At 45.2% G+C, this 26,426-nt stretch overlaps 1 protein-coding gene across 1 annotated transcript in view; it reads right to left on the reverse strand.

Annotated features, from left to right (window-relative positions):
- Positions 1 to 423: 423 nt before the first annotated feature.
- The window catches only part of SV2C (synaptic vesicle glycoprotein 2C), a 212,120-nt gene continuing 186,117 nt past the window's right edge, over positions 424 to 26,426 (reverse strand). The window contains exon 13 of the mRNA XM_044266808.1: positions 424 to 7,808. Within this exon, the coding sequence (XP_044122743.1) occupies positions 7,625 to 7,808 (184 nt within the window). The 3' untranslated portion in view covers positions 424 to 7,624. The remainder of the gene's footprint in view (positions 7,809 to 26,426) is intronic.

A 26,426-nucleotide genomic window follows, 5' to 3' on the forward strand; every position in this document is an offset into this window, starting at 1 on the left:
AAGGTATTCCTTTGGGATTAGGAAATCCATGGCAGGCACTCCTTGTTTCTGCCTTCAAGGGCAACGCTACAAAATATATCACCTTTTCTCATCATGCTTCTCAGACTAACATTCTGAGAAGCCGCTATCAGACAAGTGAGTTAATAGGCTAGATAAAAATCTGTTTGCTATTCCTGTTCTAGAGCAAAAGCACACAGACATGTGCTCTGCCACCAACTCCTCCACAAACACTTTCTTCCCAATAGTCCTGGCTAACGATCAGAAAGTGTTCCTGAAACATCAACAATACCTCAGCACCCAGGATCCCAGCCTACAGAAGCAATTCAAATAAGCCCATCTCAAAGGAAACAGGTTTTCTGGATGCCCAAGCATAGAAAAGAAAGTCCTTATTTTTAAAGGGTCAATTCATGCTTGGAAGGGAAGCCAGTCATGCAACAACCTTTATTTGAATATAATGGAGCAAAAAAATGCTCTTTTATTAATAATCCAATGTACATTAATTATCTTTGCAGCTGTTACATGAATGTTAGGTATCTGGCAAGTAAATGTACGCACACTTCCACATTGATAGATTTATGCTGTACACGAGTCATCCCACACGGAGCATGCCCGTTCACAAGGATACGCATGGGTCTCGGGACATTTGTTAAAACACACTTGGTCAAACATTTTGGCAATCGGGACTCAGACACAGAGAAGCATACCAGAAAGATGAGATCACAACAGGACCAGCTGTAGGGAAGATGGAAACTCCAGAAACCTGAAACAGAATTTATTGGGGTTCACACATGCAGCACATATATACAGTACAACTGGGGTAACTAGAACATTCACAGGAGGAGGTCTTACAGAGCAGTGAAAACAGGAAAGGAACAAGACAGAGGAAAACAAAACACCCAAATGCCAAAGCCATGGATAGGACCCCTGCCAAGATCTCACTGCAAAGGAGAGCAGATGGTGGGCTTAGCATGTGTCCAAAAATGGAGGTTTACCTGAAGGAAAAAAAAAAAACCCACTCTTGCAGGACTTTATTTACAGCATCTAGACATCAGTGAAGAACACATGATCTATTCAGTATGTTCCCGGGTCGGGGTGAGGATATATAACCACTTCTTAGATGTTACAAAAGCATGTTATCAAGAAAGACCATTTCTTTTTTCTTCTGTTTGACTTAGGACCTAGATTCAGCACAATAAATGTCTAACATTTATAAATGGTAGAAGTGATATTAAGCAAATCTGTCCTGTTCTATCCAGGCAGGCCTGGTGAATGTCAAGGGCAAGGAAGGAGTTTCCTTCTTGGACACCTACTTGGGTGTGAGAGGGAAGACACTGCATAGCTTCAAAGAGTTTGTTTTGTTTGAACAACATACAATAGCCAATCGGTACATCTCCCTGAAGGACCAATACCCATAGAAAGCGGGGGATTCTCCTCTCCGCACAGTGTGTCCTGTTTGAGTCAATACAAATGCAGAAAGAAACCCTTTGTGCACTGAAAGGAGGTGAGGTTGAGCTTGCTAAGTCTTTCCTTCACTTGGGCATGTGGGCTACACTGACCCACAAACCTACAGGACTCACTTTGGTGTGGCCTGGGTCTGTGAGGCGGGAGGTCATCCAGCGTTCAGAGCTTTGGGGCTACGAGTCTGACTGGCAGCCTTGGAAGATTTCCACGGTGCAAATCCTACCGCTCCCACCTCCCCACAAACCTGGGCCGATTCCAAGCTACGAATGTAACATCACTGACTGTGGAATTGGAAAGACGTGTGCACTAGCCCGCTGGTATAGAGCATCACTACCATCCAGAGACCATAGGCAGCCATCACCTCGAGGGCATGGATTTTGCTAACGTGCAGTGAAATAATTAAACAGCAACGGCTTTCACATATTTACCATTGAATTGTAAGGTTTCATAACCTAATTTTTAGTTATGGCTGTGTTTCCCAAACTGGCTCACAAAATGCCTGAAAGGATTGGCTCCAAGGAGCGGGTCTGAGCTGCTCCCTCATGTCGCTGGCTTTCAAGGCCTCTGGCCCCTGTGAGCAGGCTCCCTCATTCACTCTGCACACCTACTTCTAGGGTGGGCTTCTAGGCTGGTGTTGAGCCCTATCGGAGTCTGAACAGAGGGCCAAGGGCTGCTTTCTCCCCCTCCTAGTTTTGGGCACTCTTGGTACTCAGAGGAACATAACTCTGGCAGGGTTGGCAAGAGGGGGCAGTCTCTGTAATGTCAGCATTTAAATTGGAATAGAAAACTCACAGCCTTCGGCACTGGGCAGACCTTTGACAGGCCTGGAGTGGGGCCTCTACCTCCCACAGGTCAGTGAATTCCAAGAGCTTCATGGCAGGCTGCCTCATCTTTCTTTTGGGAATCCAGTGCTAAGCTCTCAGACTTCTGCCCCAGCCATGGGCCTCTTTCGGATCCCATGCCAGTGGTGGCCATCTAATCAAGCATGGGAGGGAGAAGCAGTTGGAAAGTTCTCCTGGTTCAGGGAGCTGTGTCAACCCAAGAGTCTGGAGCTTAGACTCCCCCACACCTACTGATTTCAATACCTTCTGCATCCTTTGGGCCTCCACCAGAGGCACGGGTGAGTGCACTCTTTGGTCCCAAGTGCACCAGGAAAGCTTGGCCTGGCCTCTGTACATGGCTGGAGTCAAGAGGTGACCAGAGGAGGCAAGGAGGAAGAAAAGTAGACGGGGAAGAAAGGAAGTGAGTCTGTACTGCCTGGGGGAGATAATAAGAGGGTGGGTTAGTGGTGAAAAAGGAAATTGGGGCTCCCAGAGGGGAGGGTGGAGGATTACTACCCACAACTTTCACTGCTCTGTCTCCCCTCAGGCCCCAGAGCCCCAAAGGTCCTTGCAGCATCAAGACGCTTTGCAACAACTCTGCACTGGTTTTGAACTTAAATTTGAAAACCTTTGGTGACTTAAGGTCAGAACCTGTTTTCTGGGTGGTTTATCTGTGGAAGGGAGAGGGAGCAAAGAGGCTCCGGCATATCTGCAAAGACAGTGGACGTCGCCGTCACCAATCTTCAGAATCAGAAAGGAAACAGCCCGGGAAGCTGAGGCAGGGGACAGGGCTGCAGCTGAGGGGAAGGCTGACTCTGCACCGGACCAGACTTCCTAGCCCCCACCTCTCCTCTCAGGCCCTGCAAAGAATTCCGGAACTTTAAAAGTCAATGTCTCTACGAAGAAGGGGCCATCTTTGCTGCTGCTTCCTTTCCTTGACTAATACCTTAGTGCGGATTTCAAGCCAAGGCATTCAAAGCAGGTGTATGTGTGCCTTCATTTCTCTTATTTTCCAAGTACTAATCTATAGTTCCTCCAAAAAAGGCCAAGAAACTGAGGGGCCTTCTGCTCCCATCAAAGGTAGTCCCAAGTCTGAGTAATTTCTCAGTTGTTTGGGAAAACAACACTTTGTGTTATAGGGAAGGGGCTTCTATATGAGACCCCATTATAGCTGTTTTCTCTTTCACGCCCATTTCCTCTGCCTTCACTTAAGTCCTGCAAATGGTTCACTATCCACAGGAAGCACACTGCCCCAACCCAGCGCATGGGAAGTGCTCTATCAGTATCGACCAAATAATCACATGGAAGGACAAGAGTAAATGCTTTGCCCCACCCAGCCTTGCTGGCCTTAAACAATGCAGATCTGCAAACCATATCCTTGTAACTCAAAATCTTGGGATTACTCAGATCTAGGTATGGCTGGAGAAAGAGCCAAGAAAGTTCTGGCAATGGTGTGTCTGGTTGATGCGATGCTGCTAATAGGAGGAATGGTCAACATTTGGAGCAAGAAAACATTACATGGAGGACTGGCACTCCATACCTGGAACAATAAAGGGACACATATGTCTAGGAGACACTGATAATTTTGTCTACATCATACAGATTGTGAGGAAAACTTTACTCAAAACGTACATTGTTTGGCAGAAACCGAAAACTGTAAGAAATAAATAGTTCAATTCAGAGTGCCCTATGGTATAGATTTCTTTCTCTCTTTGCCAACTAACTTGTGTTTCTATAGGTCTTGTCACTGGACTAAGTGCAACATGACATGGGGGTTAAAGGAAAACCAAATGTACAGCTAGTATGCACCTTCAACCAATCACTTGTCTTTCCAAAGACAACCAATCACTTGTCTCTCTACGATACCAGGGAAAAGCCAAATTCAGACATTGTCGACTTCAGAGCCTTTAGTGCATGAACAGATGAAAAACAGATAAAGGCCACTTTGATATTCAATAGAAAAAACTGGAGACTATCATATTCTATTTTGGTTGGCAGAGGGAATCAAAAGGTATTCCCACGAAATGACTCTGAAATGATCCCAGCATTTAGAAAGTCTCCAGCGTGCCCTTCACTGGAACCTTCTCAGCAATATCTTGGACTCTCTCACTGACACTACATTCTTTCCCCACCTCTCCCATGATATCTAAGGACATCCAGAGAAGCAGCAAAGCAGGTTTTGGCACACACCTGAAGTCTGATTTGGTGAGATCTGAAGAGGAGGTGCATTTGCCAACTTAGGTGGTATCCATTCAAAACTCAGTTTTTGCAGCCCTACATCTTCCTGTTTCAAGAACAAAAGGGAGGAAGGAGTCGGGACAGCTACAGGACAAAGCCTTTGTGATAGCATGGTGACCAGAGAGTCTTCTAGCCCTGTACATGTGACTGGGTGGGTCCCTTTCCTGAACGGACAATGATAACTGTCAAACCAGCACTGAGAGGAGGTAATGCTCAGGATAGAGGCAGCTAGGGTCCCCTATCTTCTCTCCCAGGGTCACTACTCTGACTGTTATGGTGATCCCCGACCAGTGGGTTTGGCATTCTGAATTGATCCCAAAGAGCTAGGAGGACATTTTCACCAGAACAGGAGTCAGAAATACAGGAGCAAGTGGAATGGTTTCCTAGGCTTCCTTTTTGGCACATACTCTCATTTTCCTCCTTTTGTGGGTGAAACGAGATGCTGGTCACTGGTCCCGGCGCCAGCGGGCTGCTCCGTGGATAGAGCTGAGTTCCTGTGTAATCAATCGCAGGGCTCTATCTTAATCCAGCTAACCCCACAACAAGCCAGACAGGCCGGACCACATACTTTGGGAACAACCTGAACTCCCTCAGAGAAAATCAAGGCAACAGGAACAATACAAAGAAGCAGAGAAAACTGCGTGGAAGGTGGAAAAGGTGGTGACCAAGAAGGCTTGTGACCACAGACTGTCCAGAAGATTAGAATAGATCCCTCTTGGGCCACCTGGGAGGCTTGGATCAGGTGACGGGAAGGCCCAGAAAGGCCCTTTTGAAGGGGATGCATGGTGTCAGGTCTCACGAAGTGGGGTTCGGCTCGTTTATCCCATTCTGACCCAATCAGCGTTCCAATAAAACTCTGCATCTGCTATGCTCAGCAGCTCAGGAGATTTCCTACACATTTAGAGCTACAACAGACATGTGAGACATGATCGTGAACTTTGCTTACTGGATTAACTTGACTTCCAGAAAGTTAAGAAGACTAGAGACAGCGATATCCATGCACATTTCTCTTGCTTCTGAATGGGCTGGTGAACATACACATCTTATTTTGGTAGTGGTTATTGTACATGCTGTGTTCAGCTAAAATGACCCGCTTGGGTTCCTACATGTGCCTTTTTTAAGAAGATGAATCAAGGGGTGGGTAGGCAGGGAAATGAATCCACGTGGATGAATAATATACAGGGTACCTTCCTGGGCTGTGTGAATGCTAGGTTTGTTCTCCAGTAATATTACAGAGGCAGAAGTGAGAGTTGGTTCCATTTCTTTCCCTGATTTTCTGGCATCTGGCTGAGAGATCTCTTTGAGTCTTGACTTATTCTCCCTCTTCCTGCTACCTTTGCGGTTTGGGGTTGGCGTTTTGCTGCTGTTTTGGCCCTGAGCCGGCCTTCCCAGGGAACCACCCTCCTCCTGCCAGCCTCCCACACCACGCTGTCCCCTTTACAGACCTGAATGACTTGAAGGGGGTAGTCGATCCATGGCTATGTTAATGGAAGAAACATTTCACAGAGTCGGAACTCTGTACTCTGGAGCTCCAGGAGCACCATTAGGAAGGGGAGAGGGAGGAAGGGTGCCTTCAGGCTTAGGAAGGGGCTTTGGAGGGAATGGCTCTTGGAAACAAAGGCTCTCCCTTCCTGGGGCCCCAGGGCTGTGGCTTGCTGGAAAGGCTATAACAAGTAACAAGGATAACCCTTTGACAACACAGAGTTTAAAAAAAAAAAAAAAAAGGATTATTGTTTTAATATGGGATTTATTCCTGGCTGCTGGTCACTGCTGCAAGTCTATAAGGAGGCTTCAGATTTCAAAGAAGATGAGTAAAAATGATGAGCCTGGAGGAGGGGCAGGCCCAAGGGGTGAGAAGGTCACATAGCTGACAGCCCATGGGAATGTCCTGCTGACCTCTGTCTTCCAGGCCCAGGCAGATTCCGGAGGTAAAGCAAGCAGCCCCAAACCACCAGAGACACTGCCCTTGTCTGCCAGAGGGCCCCTTGCTCAGACTAAGCGGGCTGGGATTCCGCAAAGAGCCAGACAGGGGGGGAACACACAGACCAGTGGAAACTAGAGGAGAAGACCCACTTCAGCGCTGCCAGCTAGGAAGCCCAGTGTCAAGGGTGTGGGGGCACCGAAGTGTGGTACCCTAAAGGTAGCATTTTGCATTTCCAAATCATTGGGGGGGGTACTTTCTTCCTCATGGGCAATTTACAACAACAGAGATGACTGACCATCTCTAGATTGAACACAGTTTGGATGAAGGGCAGAGTCAGGCAGGCTGACCCAGGGCACAGAAAGTGGCTTTCTCTCTTGGAATCTGCTCCCTGGCAAGATCAAGGGCAGCTGGGGTGAGGGTGGGGAGAAGACAGCAGGGGGAGGGTGGTGGCGGGGCATGTGGTAAACAGAGGCAGAAGATCTGTCTCCGATCTTCTAACATTCTGGCCTGGCTCCCTCCTCAGATTTTTCAGGACTGGAACGGGGCAGAAATCTGGCTTCTGTCATTCACTCAGATCTTTGCTGCTCATCAGCCTTTCTCTCTCTTTTTAGCAGGCCACCTTCCCTGTCAGGCCTCAAAGAGCTCCACCCAGCTCCGTGTGGTGGCACATGGTTTTCTTTGAAAGGCCCTGCTGTAACAGCAAGAATTGCTGGGTGTCCTTTTCTAAGTAAACAGGAAATATCACTCTGTTTGAAAAAAAAAAAAAAAAAGTATCCCTCTCCTCAGCACAAATGCAATAATATACCAACTTACATTTCCCGTGAATGTGAAATCAGAAGCGGGATCTATTTCTTACGGCAGCCCAGGCTCCTCAGCCTTTAGTGAACAGAATCTTAGGGAGGCCTGGCTGACGAGGACACTTAAAAAAATGCTTCCACGGACTGATTCTTGGGAGCTGGGAGCATCCCAGTTAGGAAAGGTAAGAAGGCATGAAAAACACTGGAAACTCACATCTAAGGGGGCAGGACAGTACGCATCTACATTTCAGTCACAGTAAGAGTTAGTGTTCCGATCTTTTACCACCTTTTGAGATCTGAAAAAATCTGAAGCCTTGAGTCAGTCCGGAGGGTCGACACAGGGCAGAAGAAAGAGATGCAGTATATGGATGGCTTGTTCCCCATTACATCAGGACCTGGGTTCGTGTGTCCGGCAGGCGCAGGCCCACCAGTCCTCCACACACCAGCACAGTGGAGGCCAGCAGGATGGGGATCGATTTGGTGAAGCTGACCAGGGAGCCGAATATTAAGTTTCCAAGGACGGCCGCTGCTTTGCACAGGGCATTCAAGAAGCCAAAGCCTGTCGCCCTGCAAGGGGAAGAGACACAAGACAGGGTTGACAAAGTGACTTCCCAGATGCAACCTTAGACACAAATGTCCTAGGCGGTATTTTCCAAGGATTGCCTTCTTGAAGAGTTTTGTGTCTCATTAAGACAAGTAATGAAATGCGTGCTAGCCCGTCTGGAGGTAGAGAATCTCAGCTGTTGGTACTGTCCCTTCAGCCCTCTGTTGATTTTCTCCTCACCTCGACTGATTCTTATTCTGCCCAGACGTTCCACTTTACCGTGAACAGAAAGGAAGAACATTCCAGGGCAAAAAGTCTCTTCTCTCTTCCAGAGGTAAATTAGAATACAGGATCATGTATTTCTTTCATTTTTTTTCTCCCCTCCCTCCTTCCTCAGAGCTTTGTTAACATGTAAGTTTCTAAGTAGCTAAAGTCATGGAATTTTCAGAGAAAATCAGATGACTGGCTTGTATTCCTCATCTTTTGGGTGCCATAGAGGTGAATTATCATGCTGTCTTCACTTGTGTTTTGGTGGTAGGCAGACACTGAACGCTGAACTTGGTGGCCCACCATGAGCTAATGGCACTCCTTCCATTCTCATCAGAGTTCTGATCATGTCCAGGAAAACATAGGGGAGAATCAGATGGTCAGCCTAGAGAAGAGAAGATCTTGCTCTTTCTGCTGGCATTTGATCATGTTTCTACTCTGCACTTGTAGGTAGGAAACTTAATTTTGTTCATGAGGGTACTGACACCACAGACATCATGACATAATATGAATTTCCCTGGCCTCTATGTCAGTTCACTTTCCTGTCTGTCACTGGATAGATCTGTGTGTTCAAGGCAAATTGAACACAAGATCATTGTTGGACACATTTTTTTCCCCTCCAGAGGGAAGTGCATTTTATACGCTATAAAATACAGCGTCTAGTACACCTCTTCCTTTGATCTGAAAATGGGTAAGTATTGGGTTTCCTTCGACAAGTCACAACTACTCATCACTATCTGAGCTGTTCCTAATGCCATTTTCTACAGAGGATAGATATTCATTGTGGTTCTTATCCACCCTTCCCCCCTTTCCATACCACAGAGAGGATTATGCTGAGTTCCTATAGAACTCAGCCTGTGATTTTGTCCAGGGCCAGTGACTGGTCAGAACAGACCTAAAAGGAGGTAGCAAGCGCCAACTTTCGTTCTGGCCAAGACACCTAGAAGGTAGAGTAAGCAGGTCTCGGCAGTGTGGCAAAATTACCAACTGTGTGGAATGTGGAAGGGGTGTAACACAATCTCTGACAGAAAAACAGGAACTTCTTTTTTTTTTTTTTTTTTTAAAGATTTTATTTATTTATTTGACAGACAGGGATCACAAGTAGGCAGAGACACAGGCAGAGAGGAGGAAGCAGGCCCCCTGCTGAGCAGAGAGCCAGATGTGGGGCTCGATCCCAGGACCCTGAGATCATGACCTGAGCTGAAGGCAGAGGATTAACCCACTGAGCCACCCAGGCGCCCCAACAGGAACTTCTTGAGAAGAGTGTAAGCTAATTTTATAAGCTTCTTCTTTTTGGCTTGTTTTTAAATAAAGAGACTAGTAATAGCAATGACCACTAGAAAAATAAGATTTAATATACTGAGAGTTATTTTCAAATGAAATTGCTGGAGGATACATGCTGGGGACCGCGGAAGACTTCAGGAGAATGACGTCGTCATCCACTGCCTTCCCCACCTCAGGGATAGGCCATGAGGCTGAACTCCGTTTGTTCGTTAACACTTTTTTCGAGTAGTTTTAGGTTTTTGAAAAAACTGAGTGAAAAGCAAAGGGAGTTCCCATATGCCCCTTCACCCTGCACCTCTATTTTTATCAGTGTGGTACACAGGTTTACAATTGATGAACCAGGATTAGTATGTTGTTATTAACTCAAGCCCATAGTTTATGTCAGGGTTCATTCTGTGTTTTGTATTCTGTGGGCTTTGATAAATGTATAATGCCATGTATCTACCGTTACAGTATCATAGGAGTCATAGTTTCAATGCCCTAAAGTCCCTGGGCTCCCCCTACTTATTCCTCCGCTTTCCCCAATAACTCCAGCCACCACTGACATTTTTACTGTCTCTAATTCTGCCTTTTCCAGAATGTCAGATGTTTGGAGTCCTATAGTAGGGAGCCTTTCAGATTGACCTCCTTCACTTTTTTTAAACCACATTTTAGTTTCCAGTTTCTAGGCTCATAAATTACCAAATACATCATCTGGTAGTAAGATAAACTGTATCGGTGTGGGAAAAATGGCTAATGTGTACCGTGCTGATAAGAGGAAAACATTCTTCCATAGGAAGAAGTCTCTTGGTGCTGAAACTGCAGAATGACCCAAGCAGAGTTTATAGCTGGGTTAAAATAACTGTATTTTCCCAAGCTGTAACTCTGAACAGTGTATAAAACACGTCTGGTTGTCTTCTTATGGTATGGACAACTTTCTGAGATTTCTGGATAGCACTGAAGAGACACGTATTGGGAGCATCTGGTGTCTGAAGCGTCAAAAAAGAAAAAAAACAAACAAACAGAAAAACAAAAAACAAACCCAAACAATCAAATCTTTATATTCTATGACTCTCCATCTTCATTTACCAAGTAGAGGCAGTTCCTTACACAAAAAATCTGGTATGGATACAAAGCATATAGCCCCCTTAAGTTAGCATTGGCATTCGAGAAAATGTGACCATCCTTTCCTTGGATAAATAATTTATTTCTTCTAATACTTGTGAGCTGCAGGGTATGGTTTCCCATGTATCAGACACACAGCTGTGTTACCAAAATCATTCTCAAAGTAGCTCTCCCTTGCTGGTTGTCTGTTTATAAAGTAAGTAAACTTTGTGTTCATTTATTCCCTTGCTCTTACTTAAGGGAAAGCCATGAACTTCTAGAGACACACAAACTACAAGTCACCCCATGCTCATTGAGTCCTTTGAGGGTGGGAGCTCAGAGTTTGCAGAGCTCACCATTTGACTTGCTGACTTCTCAACAGCAGGACAAGCTACTGAATTTTTTTTTTTCAGACCAAAGATGTTCCATGCCTTCTCTTAACCAACAAGTATCAAGGAGAAAGAATGAACTGATCTGTGATCTTTCCGTGAACTCCATCCCTTGTTCCCCTACCTCTCCAGCAAGAATCCTTTGTTTTCAATTCTTGCTCAAGCTACTTAACTCTTTTACATGGTAATTCTTTCCCCAGACACTACCCTGGGACCCTGACAGCCCTGTTCCACATATTATCATGGTGGCCTTGTCCTGTACCACTAACCCCCTCTGTGTGAGAACCCAGGGCTAGTGCAGAGAGCTGCTCACTCTGCTGCTGGGGGTGTGGCCACGAGAGCATCCCTCCTGAGGCTGGACTGACTGAGTGGGTTCCAGTTCATTTACATCATTTTTTAGCTTGGATTAGAGGCTGGGAAAAGGAAACCACTGGCACCATCCTGCATAGAGTGAGGAAAGTTTTGCCCTCACATTTGGCCTCTTTCTTAAATTTCACTTTTCTGACTTCAGTGCAGGTCAGCTGCACTGGGTTTTATGCGGCTCCTGGGAAGAGCAAGGGACGCTGAATAATAGTAGTTTTTAGGCCATGTGGCACATGATGGGCGCCATGCCACTGGGAGCCATGGTTTCCAACACTGGCTGAAGGCTCTGTCCCATTGACTGCTGAAATCAGGAAAATAAATTAGATGTTCATTTTGAAAAGGCCTGAAATGGGGGAGATCCAGACTCAGCTCATGGAATTTGTCTTTTAAGGGACAAAATGGAAACATTCCCTTTGTTTAAACTTGCAGAAGTAACATTTTCTGGACAACTTAGATCATTGGTAGAAGTTGAAAACTTCTTGTTTTCATTTGTATTTTCATTGGTAGAAGAAGAAAAGAAATACTAAGGTCTCAGCAAGGAGCATGTTGGCAAGTACAGACAGTTCTTAAATTGGCAATATTGTAGCCCTGTCTCATCTGCAGGGGAGATGTTCCAACACCCCCAGTGACGCCCGAAACTAGAGGTAGTCCCGAACCCTATATATACATGTTTTTCCTATATATGTGTATCTTTGATAAAGTTTACTTTCTAAATTTAGGCTCCGTGAGATTAACAATAACTAACAATAAACTAGAACAATTATAATAATATACTATAATAAAAGTTAGGTGAGTGTGGTCTCTCTCTCAAAATATTATACTGAGCTCACCTTCTTCTTCTTCTTTTTTTAAAATAATTTAAGTAATCTCTACACCCAGTGTGGGGCCTGAACTCACAAAGCTCACCCTGAGATAAAGAGTCCCATGCATCCCCCGACTGAGCCAGTCAGGTACCCCGTCCTCACTCACACTTCTTGTGACGGCATAAGACTAGGAAATGCCTACATGAGGAGATGATGTGAGGTGAGTGACGCAGGTGCTGGGACGTGCTATTATGCTACCATTGACCTTCTGACGCTGTGTCAGGGGGAGGCTCATCTGCTTCCAGACCGGAGGGGGACATGAGTCACCAAAACGGAGTGAAGGATACCTCAGATAAGGAGGCACTACTGTAACTTGTGACCTAGGGATTCATCCAGAAGTTGGCTCTTGAAAGCACAAAATGAATTTCATTTTTTCTCATGGAAACAGCATTACAAATGATGGCACGTTTCTCAGGTTTATCTAAAAAAGCTATTTCACCACTGAATCCATCTGAGCTACTGGACTGTGATGCAAAGAGCACTAGAAACCCCTTGAATATTTGCCTAAGAAGCAAAATGGTCCTTTCTATAGTCCTAATTTATACATTCTTCTGTGTATTTATTCATTTAACGATCATTAAGCTTCATGTGCCACGCACTACGTTAGGCACCAGTGAGCCCAAAATTAATATGACCAAGTTCCCTTTGCATTATGATAGATACAAAAAGATCATGATAACACAACATGCTCAGGACAGTAGTACAGCTAGCCACAGGATACTACAGGGGTGCATGGGATCAGAGGTGATCTCAGGGTGGGGTGGGGACACTGAGGGAAGACTCCTCAGAGGGGAGGGATGAGAAGAGAATTCATCTTGAAGGAGCAAGAGGAGTTCACCAGGTGAAGGACGGAATGTGCACAAAGGTGTTCTCTGACTCTCCAAACACCCTTCTATGTCTCTAACTTAGCTCTGTGGTACCCCACTCAGTCTGTCTTAGACATCCCCACAAAGGCTTCTTGCACAACAAATGGCGTGCCTCCCCGCCCAAACAAGTGTCCCAGTCCCTCAGCTGTTTTATTTGGTCTTAACATTTTATTTATTTGACAGAGAGACAGCAAGAGAGGGACAGTGGGAGCAGGAGAGAGAGAAGCAGGCTTCCCGGCCACGCAGGGAGCCAATGTGGACCTTGATGCCAGGACCCTGGAATCATGACCTGAGCCGAAGGCAGACACTTAGCAACTGAGCCACCAGGCACCCCTTTCCTTAGCTGTTTTAAGGTGGGGTCAGAAGAGCAATCTGGCGGAACTAGGTTGCATGGCCCTGTGTGACCAGAGTCTCACCCAGGGCTGCTCAGAGCTGGGCGCATACTATCACCTGCATAGTTATTAGAACACGGTGCTGCATGCCTCTAAGGTGTATCCAGGGCTGACAACCCTGGATTCTTCCAGAGATAACGGCATTTTTTAATTGATCTGGATTTACTACTATATGCTACATGAAATTACAAAAGCAAAACATCCATTCTACCTCCCAAAAGCATGGTTTTCATTTCTGATTTCCCTTTAGTGTGCTTCCAGTCATATTCTTATTTTTACAAATCACAGGATTTATACAGTTTTGCTTCTGCTTTCCCCCCCAATCATTAATAAAACCATTTCATGTTGTTTATGTTTTGTTGAAAATGAAATGATGAGGCATATAACCATTATATCTGTAACCATACCATAGGGATAGTTAGGAGCTTTCCAAACTGGGGGAACATGAATGCTATTACAACGAACACCCTCATATTCAAGACCTCATTCTCTTGGATGTGTTCATTAGGAAGTACCAGGCAGTGTAATGCAGGTGAGGGAAAATGTTTATGATATGATTGGGGTCGGCGAAGTGGGACGCCCAGGAGTAGAATCTGGGGCAAAGGCTTCATCCAATCTCTTTTCTTCCCCATCCCTGCTCCTGCTCTCTTATTTACACTACTTTTCACAGCTCATTTCTCCCAGAGGCAATCCGTTTCTCACGGAACCTGAATCATTTCTTTCTCTTCCAACTCTTATGTAGCCACTGTGCAGGCTGAACTCTGGACAGCCATGGAGGTTCTCTCTGCTGAAGGAGTTCCTTCTTCCTGCTTCCCCACGAAGAATCGGCTTATATAAGCTCAGGGTTTGCTTGTCTGGATTCAGCCTAATCTTTAGGGCAGAACTGGAGAGACTTTCTGTTCATTCACCAGTGCCTCTTTAGGATAGGCACAGTGACACATAAGTTTCTTGTAGAAGGAACTAAGGAATTTCCTAACATCTTCAAAATAGGCTAGAAGCAGATTTCTGTAAAGGGCATCCTAATGGGCCTTAGTCAGGCCATGTTTACTTATGGATTCCAGTCTATCCTCTTGCTGGTTCAGAGGATAGAATTCTAACTTCACATTCTTAAGTCAGAAAAAACTGAATTCAGTTACTTTCTTGAGCGTCAAAGAAAAAGAAAGTTTGTCTCATCCAAGTAAGTAGTGTGTATATGTGTGTGGTCTTCATGTGTCCTCCTTAACCTGGGAAGATGGCGCCTAGAGCACTGTAGCAGGCCTTGCTGTACATACAAGCAGAGAAGGACTTTTTTTTTTTTGTGAGCTAAGAGCAATCCTTGGGCCCACAGTAGCCCTCCATCTTCCTCCCATCCCCATCCCCATCCCCACCAAGGGTCTTCCAATTGCTTGTGCTGTTGATATGCAAATATTCACCATCAGGCCCTAATGGAAGTCTTTGTGTCTTCCTTGTGTGGGATGAGGCGAAGTAGGAAGTCCTTGAACACCTGGGCCAGAGCAGATAATGATGGAATGAAAGCAAGCACTGGGAAGCCACTTAGAGTTCATCCAAGACCAGCATTTGCGGACATGACTGGATATCCCAATTACCAGGTGAGCTTCTTAGAAGCCAATTCCCAGAGTTCCACCCAGACCGGCTAGGAGAGGGGTAGGTACATCCGTGCTGGGAGCAGCACCGAGGAGTCACAGAGCTGGGTTTGAGCCTCAGTGACCCGGGGCAAGTTTCTTCCCCTCTCTATGCCTCATTTCCTCTCTAGAAAATAGAGTAAGGCTCCTTACTCTTGTAGGCTTGGAGTGACGATCACATATGGCTAAATGAGATGACCTAAATCCTCAGCACAGAGCCTGACTCACCTCCATTTTTCAGACGAGGAAACCAAGCTCCAGAAAGCCTAAAGGACTGATCTAAGCTATTCTCTTGCCATGCCAGGACTCCACTTGACCACTGATGGAGGCAGGTGAAGTGAAGAAGAGGAGGGTTTTCCAGTAGGCAGTGCTGTGTGGCCAAGGGGGAGCTGAAGGCTGAAGCATCGTAAGGTCACAGGCTCTGGCTGGCGGAAGTGGAAAGGGGTGCAGAGGGCAGCCAGACGGAAGGCAAGAGGAATGCTTCTCACTCACAACAGGTCTAACAGGCTTACCTAGATGCGGGAGGATGCGTGCAGTGCTAGATCCCACATGAGGAGGAAAAATTGTAGCCCATAACCAGGAGAATTTAAAAGGCATCCCTTTCTCTTCGCTTTCTCCCATTCACCTAGAGCTATGCTAATAAATACGGAAAATGAAGTCCTGTCCTGAAAGAGCTCACATTCTAGTGGGAAACAGATACTAAACAAATACACACATTCCCATTCTATCATTACGTGTCCTGGTGCTAATTTGCTTTAAAAGCACTTCAGTACAAAGAGAAGTTGTTCTACACTCTAGAATTTAAAACATGTTAATCAGGAATTATCAGGCCAGAGAAAGTTATTTAGGGCTTTACACATCAGTTTAGAAATCTGCATGAGAAAGTCTGTTAATGCACACAGAGACAATGTTTTATCGGTGATAGGAGTGGTTGATATGCAGTTGACTGGAAAGAATGTTCTGTCCTTGTAGCACCATGGATAAGCAAGCATCCTCCCAGCCCAGCAACCTCAAACGGGTGGAATGGTACCCTTGGCTGAGACTGCAGGTTCTAGAGCCCACTGGTCCTGTACCCGAACACTTAAAGGCCTGACCAGCCCCAATGCTGATGGTCCTGCTATTGGATGTCAGTCATGATGGTCCCATAGCCCTTTCCTGTGAAGGCTTGTTTAGTCCCCAAGGGGAGAGAGATGGCATTCCCTAGGGTCAAGAACCGGCTGTAGGACCATTTCTGTGCCTGTCTGCACACATTTGGTAGAATTTGCTGCCATTGTAACACTCCACCTTGGAGAGAGGTGGTGGGTGATAGACACATCCACTTCCCACCCACCCCCCACTCCACTTCTCACTGCCAGAGACAAAAAGGGTCTGACATTGCCTGAATGGCCAGAATGACTCGGGTTGCATAAAACAGAGACATATATAATACAATGACAAGGTCTATAAAGGTAGAAATGATAGAAAAGTTAGACAAGAGAAGTTGAAAGAATATTTCATCTCAAAATCTTCAAAAAAAATTAAATGAGGTCTTCATCTTCATAACCACAGATGTAGGGTGTCATCATTTTGTATCTCAAACCAATGAGGAACAGTTTTGCTGAGTGGTCTCCCTGAGGTCACACAGCTAGTCACTATGAGATCCAGGATTAAAGACCTTCAGGGTTGAGCCTGGGGAGGGGATGGGGAACTACTCTGTCTCAACACACACAGTCCTCATGGAGAGGGGCTTTGGGTGGTAGAATTCTGGGAGGATGCTTTGGTTTCGCTCACGGAGGAAAAGGAGTATCCCATGGCACTGGGTGACAGCAGCAGCTGCCCAGGACGACCAGGGAATAGCAGGTGGTGGGAACAATCAGTTTGACTCTCAAATGCTTTCTGAGGTCATGTCTGAAACTATGTGCAAGGGGGAGGAAAGGCAGGGGGTTGGTGGCCACGGAAGGCAGGAGCACATTGCTGGATGAATACCCAGGACACAGACCTGCTGGTTCAGGGACAGCTTGGGTTTCACCATTTACAAGGTGGGAGCTCCTTGCCCTGAGCTCCACAGAGAAAGGGTCACAGGCAGCCACTGGGCTGTAAGGATACAGGCAGTGTTAGCAGTGGAGCTCTGTCACCCCCACAGGGTGGCAGTAGGATGTCACCACCCGGACGCAGAATGACAGGCCGGAACTGAGAACCCAAATGACCCGGTGCATGTGTCTCTTACATCTTGTGGCTATGTTTAGGATTTTCAGGTGGTCTAAAACCTTAACCAAGGAGGGGAGGAAAAGAAGGGAGCAAAAGGATGGGGTTAACAAATCCTAGGTAAATCCAGATCACCCTATCATTACATATTGCTTACTCTTTGAAGATTCGAAGAGATGAGGGAAAAGTCATTCTTTTTTTTCACTGTTAGAATACAGGGGCTGGACTCCAACCAGCCCTGACTGAACTCAGTAAATGGATGGGGTCTGGTGTTGGCATCTCCCAATCCAAGAAGGACTGATACAGTTTAGATGGTGGAAGCACCTGGGTGTGGAGAAATGGTAGAAAAAGGAAACTCCCCTGGACCAGTCTGTTCAGTGGGTGGGGCCCCCTTTTAGATTTCTGCAAGCTGGGAAAATCTGTTCTCTCTCCAGCACAGTGCTGCTGTCCTATTTCCCATCTACTAGAAGAATCTCTCATCAGTTGCCCATTGTTTCCATTACAGATAATGGGATCCCTGCTTATTTTTGACACAGGACAAGGGCTGATGCATGTAGGGATGATTAGAGCTAGAGCTGTCAAAATACTATACAGCAACTTGTATTTTCAGTAATGCTCACACTCCAAAGATCCATCATTTTGCTCTGCTCTCCATTTCTTCCCTTATCATGCTTTCAAAGCTGTCCTGACTTCCCAGCCTCATGGACACATGCTCAACTCCGTTTGCTTTTCCTCCATTCCCAGTTCCCAGCAGGGATCCCTGCAGATCTGCAAGTACTACTCCTTCCTTCAAGGTCACGCTTCTGAATCGAGTTGGAGGAAGATGCATGCTGCATGGACCACTGAGCCCTAGTCACTGCGGTAGATGCTCGGGGCTGTTGGGAAGCCAGCTTCTGCAAGGATCCCCCGCTGTCAGTGCGGAGTTGGGATGAAGAGAGAAGATCAGATGGAGGTAGTCAGCCAGGGTGAGTGTGAGAACAGAGAGGCACCTTCCTCTCCTCCAAGTCCCATGCAGTGAGTTCTAATGCCCCTGCCTGTATCTGAGCTCGCTCTGGCCCTGGGCAAGAGTCAGTCCAATGAACATGAGTGAGAATCAGCTGCGCTATCATTGTCCCATTGTACTAAGCATAGAGCGTACAGAGAATTCTAACTTATGCAGCCTTTCCTTGGTGTCAGGCCTCATTTTTGCAAGGCGATGATGCCTCCTCCTTCTTACCTCCTTGACCACGTGTGGACAGGCTGGGTTTTTGTTCTCTATTCTCCTGGCCTGAGTTTCTGGCCCACAGAACCCCTCCTTATCTTCTAGCCTGTATACTAATCATGTGGCCTCTATTATTACCTGCTCTGGTGACTCTGGATCTGCTTACCTTGATGGATTTACCCCCCAGAAGAGTCCCTTTGCCCTCTCAGACACATTCTTCTGAATGCCTCTGTTTTCTGTTTTCTTTGCCTTGCACTACCTGCCAGGCCTCTCTAATCCTATAGTCCACATACTGTCACCAGCCCAGGAGCCAGAAGAGTGATGTCACAAAAAGGCAGAGGAACAGAGGGATGGCTGCTTGTCTTCAAACATGCACATGTGTACACTCATTGACTGTCCCGAAGGTCCTCTTGTCTCTACACATGGGGTCATTTCTCTCCCACCTGCGGATTCAGCCCTGTCTGGGGAGCAGAGGTCCACTAAAGCTCAAGGTAGGTCAATCCAGGGCTTCCCTCAGGATCACTTGTTGTGTGGATGGCAGTCTGGCCACTGGACTTTTGCTGTGATACTAGTCAGCAGGACCCTATTTTTACTGTCACGCTGGTAATTTGGTTGCTCCCATAACCTCAATTTGAGTCATCAATTCCCCTCATCTTTTTGGTCCACCACCAGCATCTATCATGCCTGATCACTGCCTCCTGAACTACTTTCTTCACTGTGCTCCCAGGACCCAACTTATGCCTTTTCTCTTATCTCACTCCTAGCTCCTTCTCAATCTTTCTTCCTGACTTCTCATCAGCTAGACCTCTGAATTCTTCCGTGTCTCTGGACTAAGTCCTCAAACTCCCCTCCTCTCTACCTACATGCTGTCCTTTGATGGTGTCATCTGACATCATGACTTTAAAATTTATCTGTACCCTGAAAGGGCTCAAATTTTTACCTTACACCCAGGTCTTTCTCTGAATTCTGGTCTCATACATGCAACTGCCTAGTTGACATCTCCATTTGGATATTCCATAGCATCTCAGACTTAATAGAAGCAAAACTGAGCTCCTGATACTTCGTCCTTAACTTCCTTCTTACACGGTCTTCCCTATTTCAGCCAAGGCACCCCCACAGCCTTTCAGTAGCTCTGGTCAAAACCCCTGAGTTCATTCTGAGTATTCCCCCCACCACCTAGCCCCCATACCTCACATCCAATCTTTTAGCAATGCCTGTTGGTCTTCAACTTATTTGTAGAATTTAACCAATTCTTACCACGTCCATTAGCACTACTGTATCCTATGAGAATTGTTATAGTGCACTCCTAATTACTCTCCCTGATTCCACCTCAGATCCTCTGTAGTATATTTTTTTAAAGATTTTACTTATTTACTTGAGAGACAATGAGACACACACACACACACACACACACACACACACACACACAGCATGGTGGGGGAGGGGCAGAGGGAGAAACAGACTCCCTGCTGAGTGGAACGCCATCCTGGGACTTCTGAACCAAAGGCAGTTGCTTAACCAACAGAGCCACCCAGCCGCCTCAATGTCTGTGGCGTATATCAGACACAAAAGCCAGTTCTCCTTTTAAACATACATGAGATCATGTCGTTACTTGGCCCCAAACCCTCCCATGGATTTTCATGAAGTTTGAAGTCCTTCATGTCTACTCTGACATATTGCCTCTTACCATCCTCTTTGGTCAGGCTGCTCCAATGTGACAAGCTTCTTGCCCTTCCTCCCATTGATCTCCTGCACTTACAGCTTAGGATGTTTGCATTCACTGTTGCTGCTGCCAGGAATGTTCTCTTCCTAAGTATCTTCCTGCATCTTTGCTCAAATGTCACCTTTTACAGTTGCATATTCTTAGACCATCCTGTTAATAATTATAATTCCCCAGACCCTGATGCTCTCTATGCCCATATGTAGCTTTATTTTTCTCTATAGCATTTAGGACCATTTGATATATCTACTTTACTTAACTTATTGACTGTCTTTTCCCAAGTAGAACATAAGCCCTATCAAGCCAGGGTTTTCTGTCTGTTTTGTTCACTGCTCTACCTCAAGAACCAGAATAATTCCTGCCACATGATACATATTCTAAAATCATCTGTTTAAAGAATTAGTGAGCGAACACTCTATCCCCAGCTCAGGTGTCTTTCTGCCATCCAGATAAAATTATCCAAATGCCTATCAGACAATGTTACATTCATATGAAAACCAAACATGTCCACAATGGCAGCTTATTATTTTCCTGACCCCAGCCCAAACTATCTCTCTCCCTCCTTGTCCCAGTCTCAAAATGACCATCACCATCCCCTCAACTGCACAAGCAGAAACTGGAATCATCTCTGATGATCTCTTTCCTTACCCCACCATCTAACTTACCATGAAGTTTTGTTTATTATATCTCTAAATACCGTGAACATGCTGAATGTTGATTTTGCTCCTTTCCTACCCACATTTTTCTAGTTCACATTACTATTTTCAGCATCTTAACCGGTCCTCCTGCCTCCTTTCTGGGCACCAGAGTAAACCAGACCTTGCCTGATCTCGTCTCTCTTCTTCTTAAAACACTTCAAGGCTCCCCATCACCCTTAGGATGATGCAATTTACAAGCTCCTTCCTGATTTGTTCCTTGCTTACCTCTGTTGACTCTTTTACCTCCAGAGGTTTTCAGATAGTATTTCATATGTCATCTGACTGAAATGTTCCTTCTCCATCTCTTTGCCCAGCTCTCATCTACTTTTTTCCCAGTCTCAGCTCAGATGTCAGATGTCAGTTCTTTCAAGAAGCCCTCTTCTCTGCTTTCACAACACCAGGTACTTCCCTCACAATGACACTGACCTCATTCTATTGTACCTGATGTTCACTTGCCGCAAGCTCTGTGAGAGTAATGACCACAGATGGCTTATTCATGGTTGTATCATAGGCACTCAAAAGAAAAAAAAAAAAGGTTAAGTAAGTAAGTGAACAATATTAAAACTCATACGGAGATGGAGCAGTCATACTTTCATGAGCATTCCTCCTAACCATAGCTAAAGATACTAGATATCAAAAAGCAAACATAAGACGACTCTGAAAGACAGAAAAAAGGCAGAGGAGCTAGGGACTCTGGGGTGGGGAGTTGCCTGCATTTTCTTTTGCTGCATCGATCTCAGACTCAGGACTGAAGATGGCAATGTGGAAATATCACCAGCTACGGATTATTTAAAAAGCCCCAACAAACCCTGTTCTCTCTAGTCAAAGGACCAGGATGGGACAGACAAGACAGACAGAGAATGTTTAGATAATAATCTCTCTCCTCCAAATGAACATAAGAAAAATTATAGCCCAACTGCTAGACCCACCAGCAAAAGCCTAGGAGAGACCCTTGACTTCCACCCTCACAAAATTGTGATGAGGTGACTCCATATTGTCACTGAAGAGGTATTAGAGGAGGCTGAGAAGGGAGCTGGGACTTTCACCCTTGCTGGCCAATAAAGAGCTCCTTCCCTTCTTCCTTCTTTCCCTCCGTCATATCATGATCATGAGGGGAGCCTGAACTCCACTGCTGGCCAGCAATAATGAAGATACCCAGCCTCATGGATGTCAGTAGAGTGGTACACTTGACATCTACCTCCACCTGGCAATAATAAAGCAGTGCACCCGTTTCTCCCCACAGGCAGGTGTCCAGAAACTAAAGGTTTACAAGAGATTTAAGGTCTCATACAATAACAGGAAGACAGCTTTTCAATTGACTATCACTCCTCCTAAGAACAACTGGAAAGATACCAAACAGACTGAGAAAACAACAATTAAGAGAGGCCAACCCAGAGATAACAGAGATGTTAGCATTATCTGACAAAGATTCTCAGGCAGTCATGATAATAATGTTTCAATAAGCAATCATGAACAGACCTGAAACACATAAAATATAGAAAACATATAGAAAAAATAGAAAAAAGCTTAGTGATTGGGCTCAACAGCAGAATGGAGGAGTCAGTGGAAATAATTAGTGAACTGGAAGAGAATAATAGAAAGTTTCCAAGAATAGAAACAGCAAATAGACTAAAAACAGATTAACCAAGCATCAAGAACCTTTGGGATGATCACAAAAGGTCTAATACTCATGTCACTCGAGTTCAGACAGAAGAAGAGAAAAATATTCAAATATGAAATGGCTGAAAACCTTGCAAATTTGTCAAGAGACACAAACCTACAGATCCAAGAAGCAGAGTAAACCTCAAATATAATAAGCCAAAGAAATCCACGCCAAGACCAAGAAAAAAATCTTGAAAGCAGCCAAAGGAAACAACACCTCATCTATAGGGAAAAACATTGAGATTGCTAGATTCCCACCTTCTGAACAAGTAGTACATGTTTTCAGAATTCCCCGAGCAGCAATTCTGCCCTCATCTGCTCCAGGTAAGACTGAGTTGTATCAGTCTTTAAAACCTCAGCTTTTCTGCATAATAACAGAAAACTTCATATCATTTCTGCTTTAATTTGAGGGGCTCCTAGATAGCTTCTTGATGGGGGCTGGTCTCTGGAAATAACCCACCGTGTGTAGAAAGAGTTAAAATTTCAACCTCTTACTCAATCCCCAACTTCCAGGGAGGGGAGAGGTGCTGGAGATCAAATTCAGTCATCAATGACCAAGGGTTTAATTGATCATGCCTACATGATGAAACCTCTATAAATCTGGAGAGCTTGCAGACTGGTGAGTGCACTCCCATGGAAGGCGGATGGTGGTGTGCCCTAACTGCACCGGAACAGAGACTCATGCACTTCAGACTCTTCTGTGCCTCACCCTAGGTACTTATTTGTCTAGTAAACATGGTCCAACCTCTTTGGGGTTGTGGAAAGTCACAAATATGTAGTTGGCTGGGCAGAAGTGTGAGTTGCCTGGGTACCCCATTTGCAGAGTGGATCTGAAATAGAGACAGTTTTGTGTGACTGAGCTCTTTAACTTGCAGGATCTGATACCAGATCCACGTAGAGTTAGAATTGGAGAATTGGTTGGTGTTGGAAAAGACACCATATATTTGGTGTGAGAGAGTATCAAAGATTATACTCCTTATACTCCTCAAGCTTTATCCAAAAAATTGATTTCCTCACATCTCCATAAATAAATTGCATCTTATAAGGACTCAACTAAAATGTGTGTTTGTGAGGGTTCTTCTATCCCCTTCTGTGCCCCTCAAATTATCAGGTGCCATTACTGTCCATGATCTTTCTAACCTGGGAGAAAAGCTGAAATGTCATCAGGCCATCATTGTGTTATGCTTACTCTGATGCTAAGCTTTTGAGGCTAAAGAATTATAGTGACATTGACACAGTAGAAAGGTACAGTCTAAGAAATACATGTTGTCTCTGTCCTGGTTCCCAGCTCCTAAAATGTGAGTGAGAGGCATGCCTTCAGTTATTCATAAGGTACCCTTCTCATGGTGCCTGAGTTTATGCTAATGAGATGACTTGGGGGGTGCCTAGAAAGCCTCAGGAGGGGGTTGAAGAAACAAGTGATTAGAGGTTGGAACTGCGAAGGAGTGAGAGGCATGGCCGGGTGGACTATAAAAAAATCTTGAACAAGATGCTGAGCTTCCGGATTGGTCAACACTGGAAGTACTGGAGGGTCCTGCAGCTGAAGGAGCATGGAATCTCCTCGCCCTCCTCTCATACCTCACTTCTGCATCTCTTCCATCTGGTTCTTCCTGGCTCTTTCTATATCTTCTTATAAAAAGTTGGTAAATGTAAATAAATATTCCCTTGAGTTCTATGAGCCAACCAAATGATCAAACTCAAGGAAGGGTCATGAGAACTCCAATTTATGGCCAGTGAGTCAGAAGTGCAGGTGATAACCTAACTTGTGTTTGGCATCTGCAATGGGGACAATCTTGTGGGAACTGAGCTCTTAACCTGTGGCATCTGATGCTGTCACCAGGCAAATAGTGTCAGAACTGAGTTAAATTGAAGGACATTCAGCTGGTGTTTGCTGTGAATTATAGAAAATTAAGAAAAACCCCCACATCTCATGGCCAGAAGTATAATATTGAGAAATATTATTCTTTCAATAGAAAAACAGAGCCTTCTTTTACAAAAAGTGCTTATAGCTTTTTTTGGTTTCATTTTTTAAGCATAGGAAAGAGCTATTCAGTATGTATAATTTTAATCTTGAACTTTCCTGCCTCTCTAGGAAAAAAATTAGGGTAGCATATAAAAAACAAACAAAAAAAATAATATAATAGGAATAAAAGAGAGTAAATCAGAATGAGAAGGAACAAAGCAAATAGCCAGACCATGCAGATTTAGCAGAGAGAGGCCTCCTCCCTGCATAACGGAGAATGAAATGTGAAGAATTACCTATTTTTATGACATGAAAGGAAGGGACAGAGCAACTTCTCAGAAGGGGGCCCTAGAGCTCCCTGCATATTGGGGGGGCAGCCTCTGCACAGAGAGAAGTGTGCACTGTAATGCATGGTATCCTGTCCTCCTTGGGGTTTTCACAGTAAAGGCAAATGTAGCCCCCAGTAAAAGTCAAAGGCATAACATAAGAAGTAAAATCTATAATGTGTTTGACAAATGTAGATTTCAACTGTCATAGCGCTTAGACTATACCTTACATTATGTTCCCCAAATAGAATAATTTTGATTGGGATTTTTGATTTTTGTTTTTAACAAAAATCAGCATGGAGCCCAATGTGGGGCTTGAACTCACCACCCTGAGATCAAGACCTGGGCTCAGATCAAGAGTTGGATGCTCAACCAACTGAGCCACCCTGGTGCCGCTGACTGGGATTTTGATAGGAGCTGGCTGTTAACTGGCTCTCTAGGTTACTTTTTTTTTTAGCTCAGGGCCTGGGATCAGAGTGTCTTATTCTGATCATTAAGGAGACTCCAGAAACTGGGCTAGGAGTTGGCAGTGCTAAAGTTCTGATATGAAATATCACCACCTCTAGTCAGAATTCCTGTTGAGATGTATTCTTTTCTTCTTTCATGGGGAGAAGAGGCCACAGGATGCCTGCACTCAGCACCACTGGGGTTTTCCTCTAAGAGCTAAGCCAGAGATCCACGGAGACTCCTTCTGTGGCCCAGGGGAGCATGGCAGACACAGGAGAGCAAGTTTTTGCCTATAACAGAAGAGATGGGACTGGATCTCCCACTAGGGCTCTGGCAGAAAAGCTCTGAAGGACCAGTTAGCTCTCCATCACTGAGGAAACTGACTTCCTGCATGTTATCTACTCACATCTGTGTAAGAGTTGCAGAATGTCCACCAGCATATCTGTGGCTGCAGTATGCCTTGTGGACATCCAAGTCGCTGCCCCAGCTACTGAGTTCAGAAATTCATCCCCACGTTTTGCTGCTCTAATAACTGAACATGTTAGGAGTACTACTGCTAGCCGGTTCCTGGGACACACAGGACTTGCTGGAAGCAGATGCTGTCACCCTGCACCCCCAGCGGCTCTATTCCCCCATCGTCTTGCCAAACTCTCCTGAGACTGCCAGAGGAGGTGGGGGGCAGTCCCCCCTACTGTCCTTCCTCACTCCTTCCCTGGGGTCCAGGCTTCCCTGTAGCATGCCCAGACTTCTCCTCCATCCCTGTTTTCTCTCACACAGCCATGTCTCCTACTAAAATCTGTACACATTTAGTTCTGTCCTATCCTCTGCTTCTTAGGGCAGACAAATAGCAAACAAACACAAATAGCAATTTCTGTTTTTACTAACAAATTCTGTCATTGGAATTATATCAAATTTTAACAACAGAATTACAGCATGCCCATGTTTCTCATTGGAGGAAAGTGCCCAATTTGTTGTTTTTTGTTTTTTAAGTCAGATTTTACCATAGAAGAATATTCATCCTTTCATCCATTCTGGTAGAGGGATAAGCAGCTGATTCATCTAAAATAGTATCAAACTCTTATATGGATAAGAAAAAGGTATCTGGCTATGCCATAGCCTTGCTTTAACATTAAGGGGTTTATTTTATTTTATTAAATTTTTTTTAAAAGATTTTGAAAGAGAGAGACAGTGAAAAAAGGAACACAATCAGGCAGAGTGGGAAGCCTACTTCTTGCCAAGCAGGGAGCCCAATGCTGGGTTCCATGCAGGGTTTGAATCATGACCTGACTGAAGGCAGACGTTTAACAACTG

This window comes from Neovison vison, chromosome 1 (assembly GCF_020171115.1).
Source record: "Neovison vison isolate M4711 chromosome 1, ASM_NN_V1, whole genome shotgun sequence".
NCBI lineage: Eukaryota > Metazoa > Chordata > Mammalia > Carnivora > Mustelidae > Neogale > Neogale vison.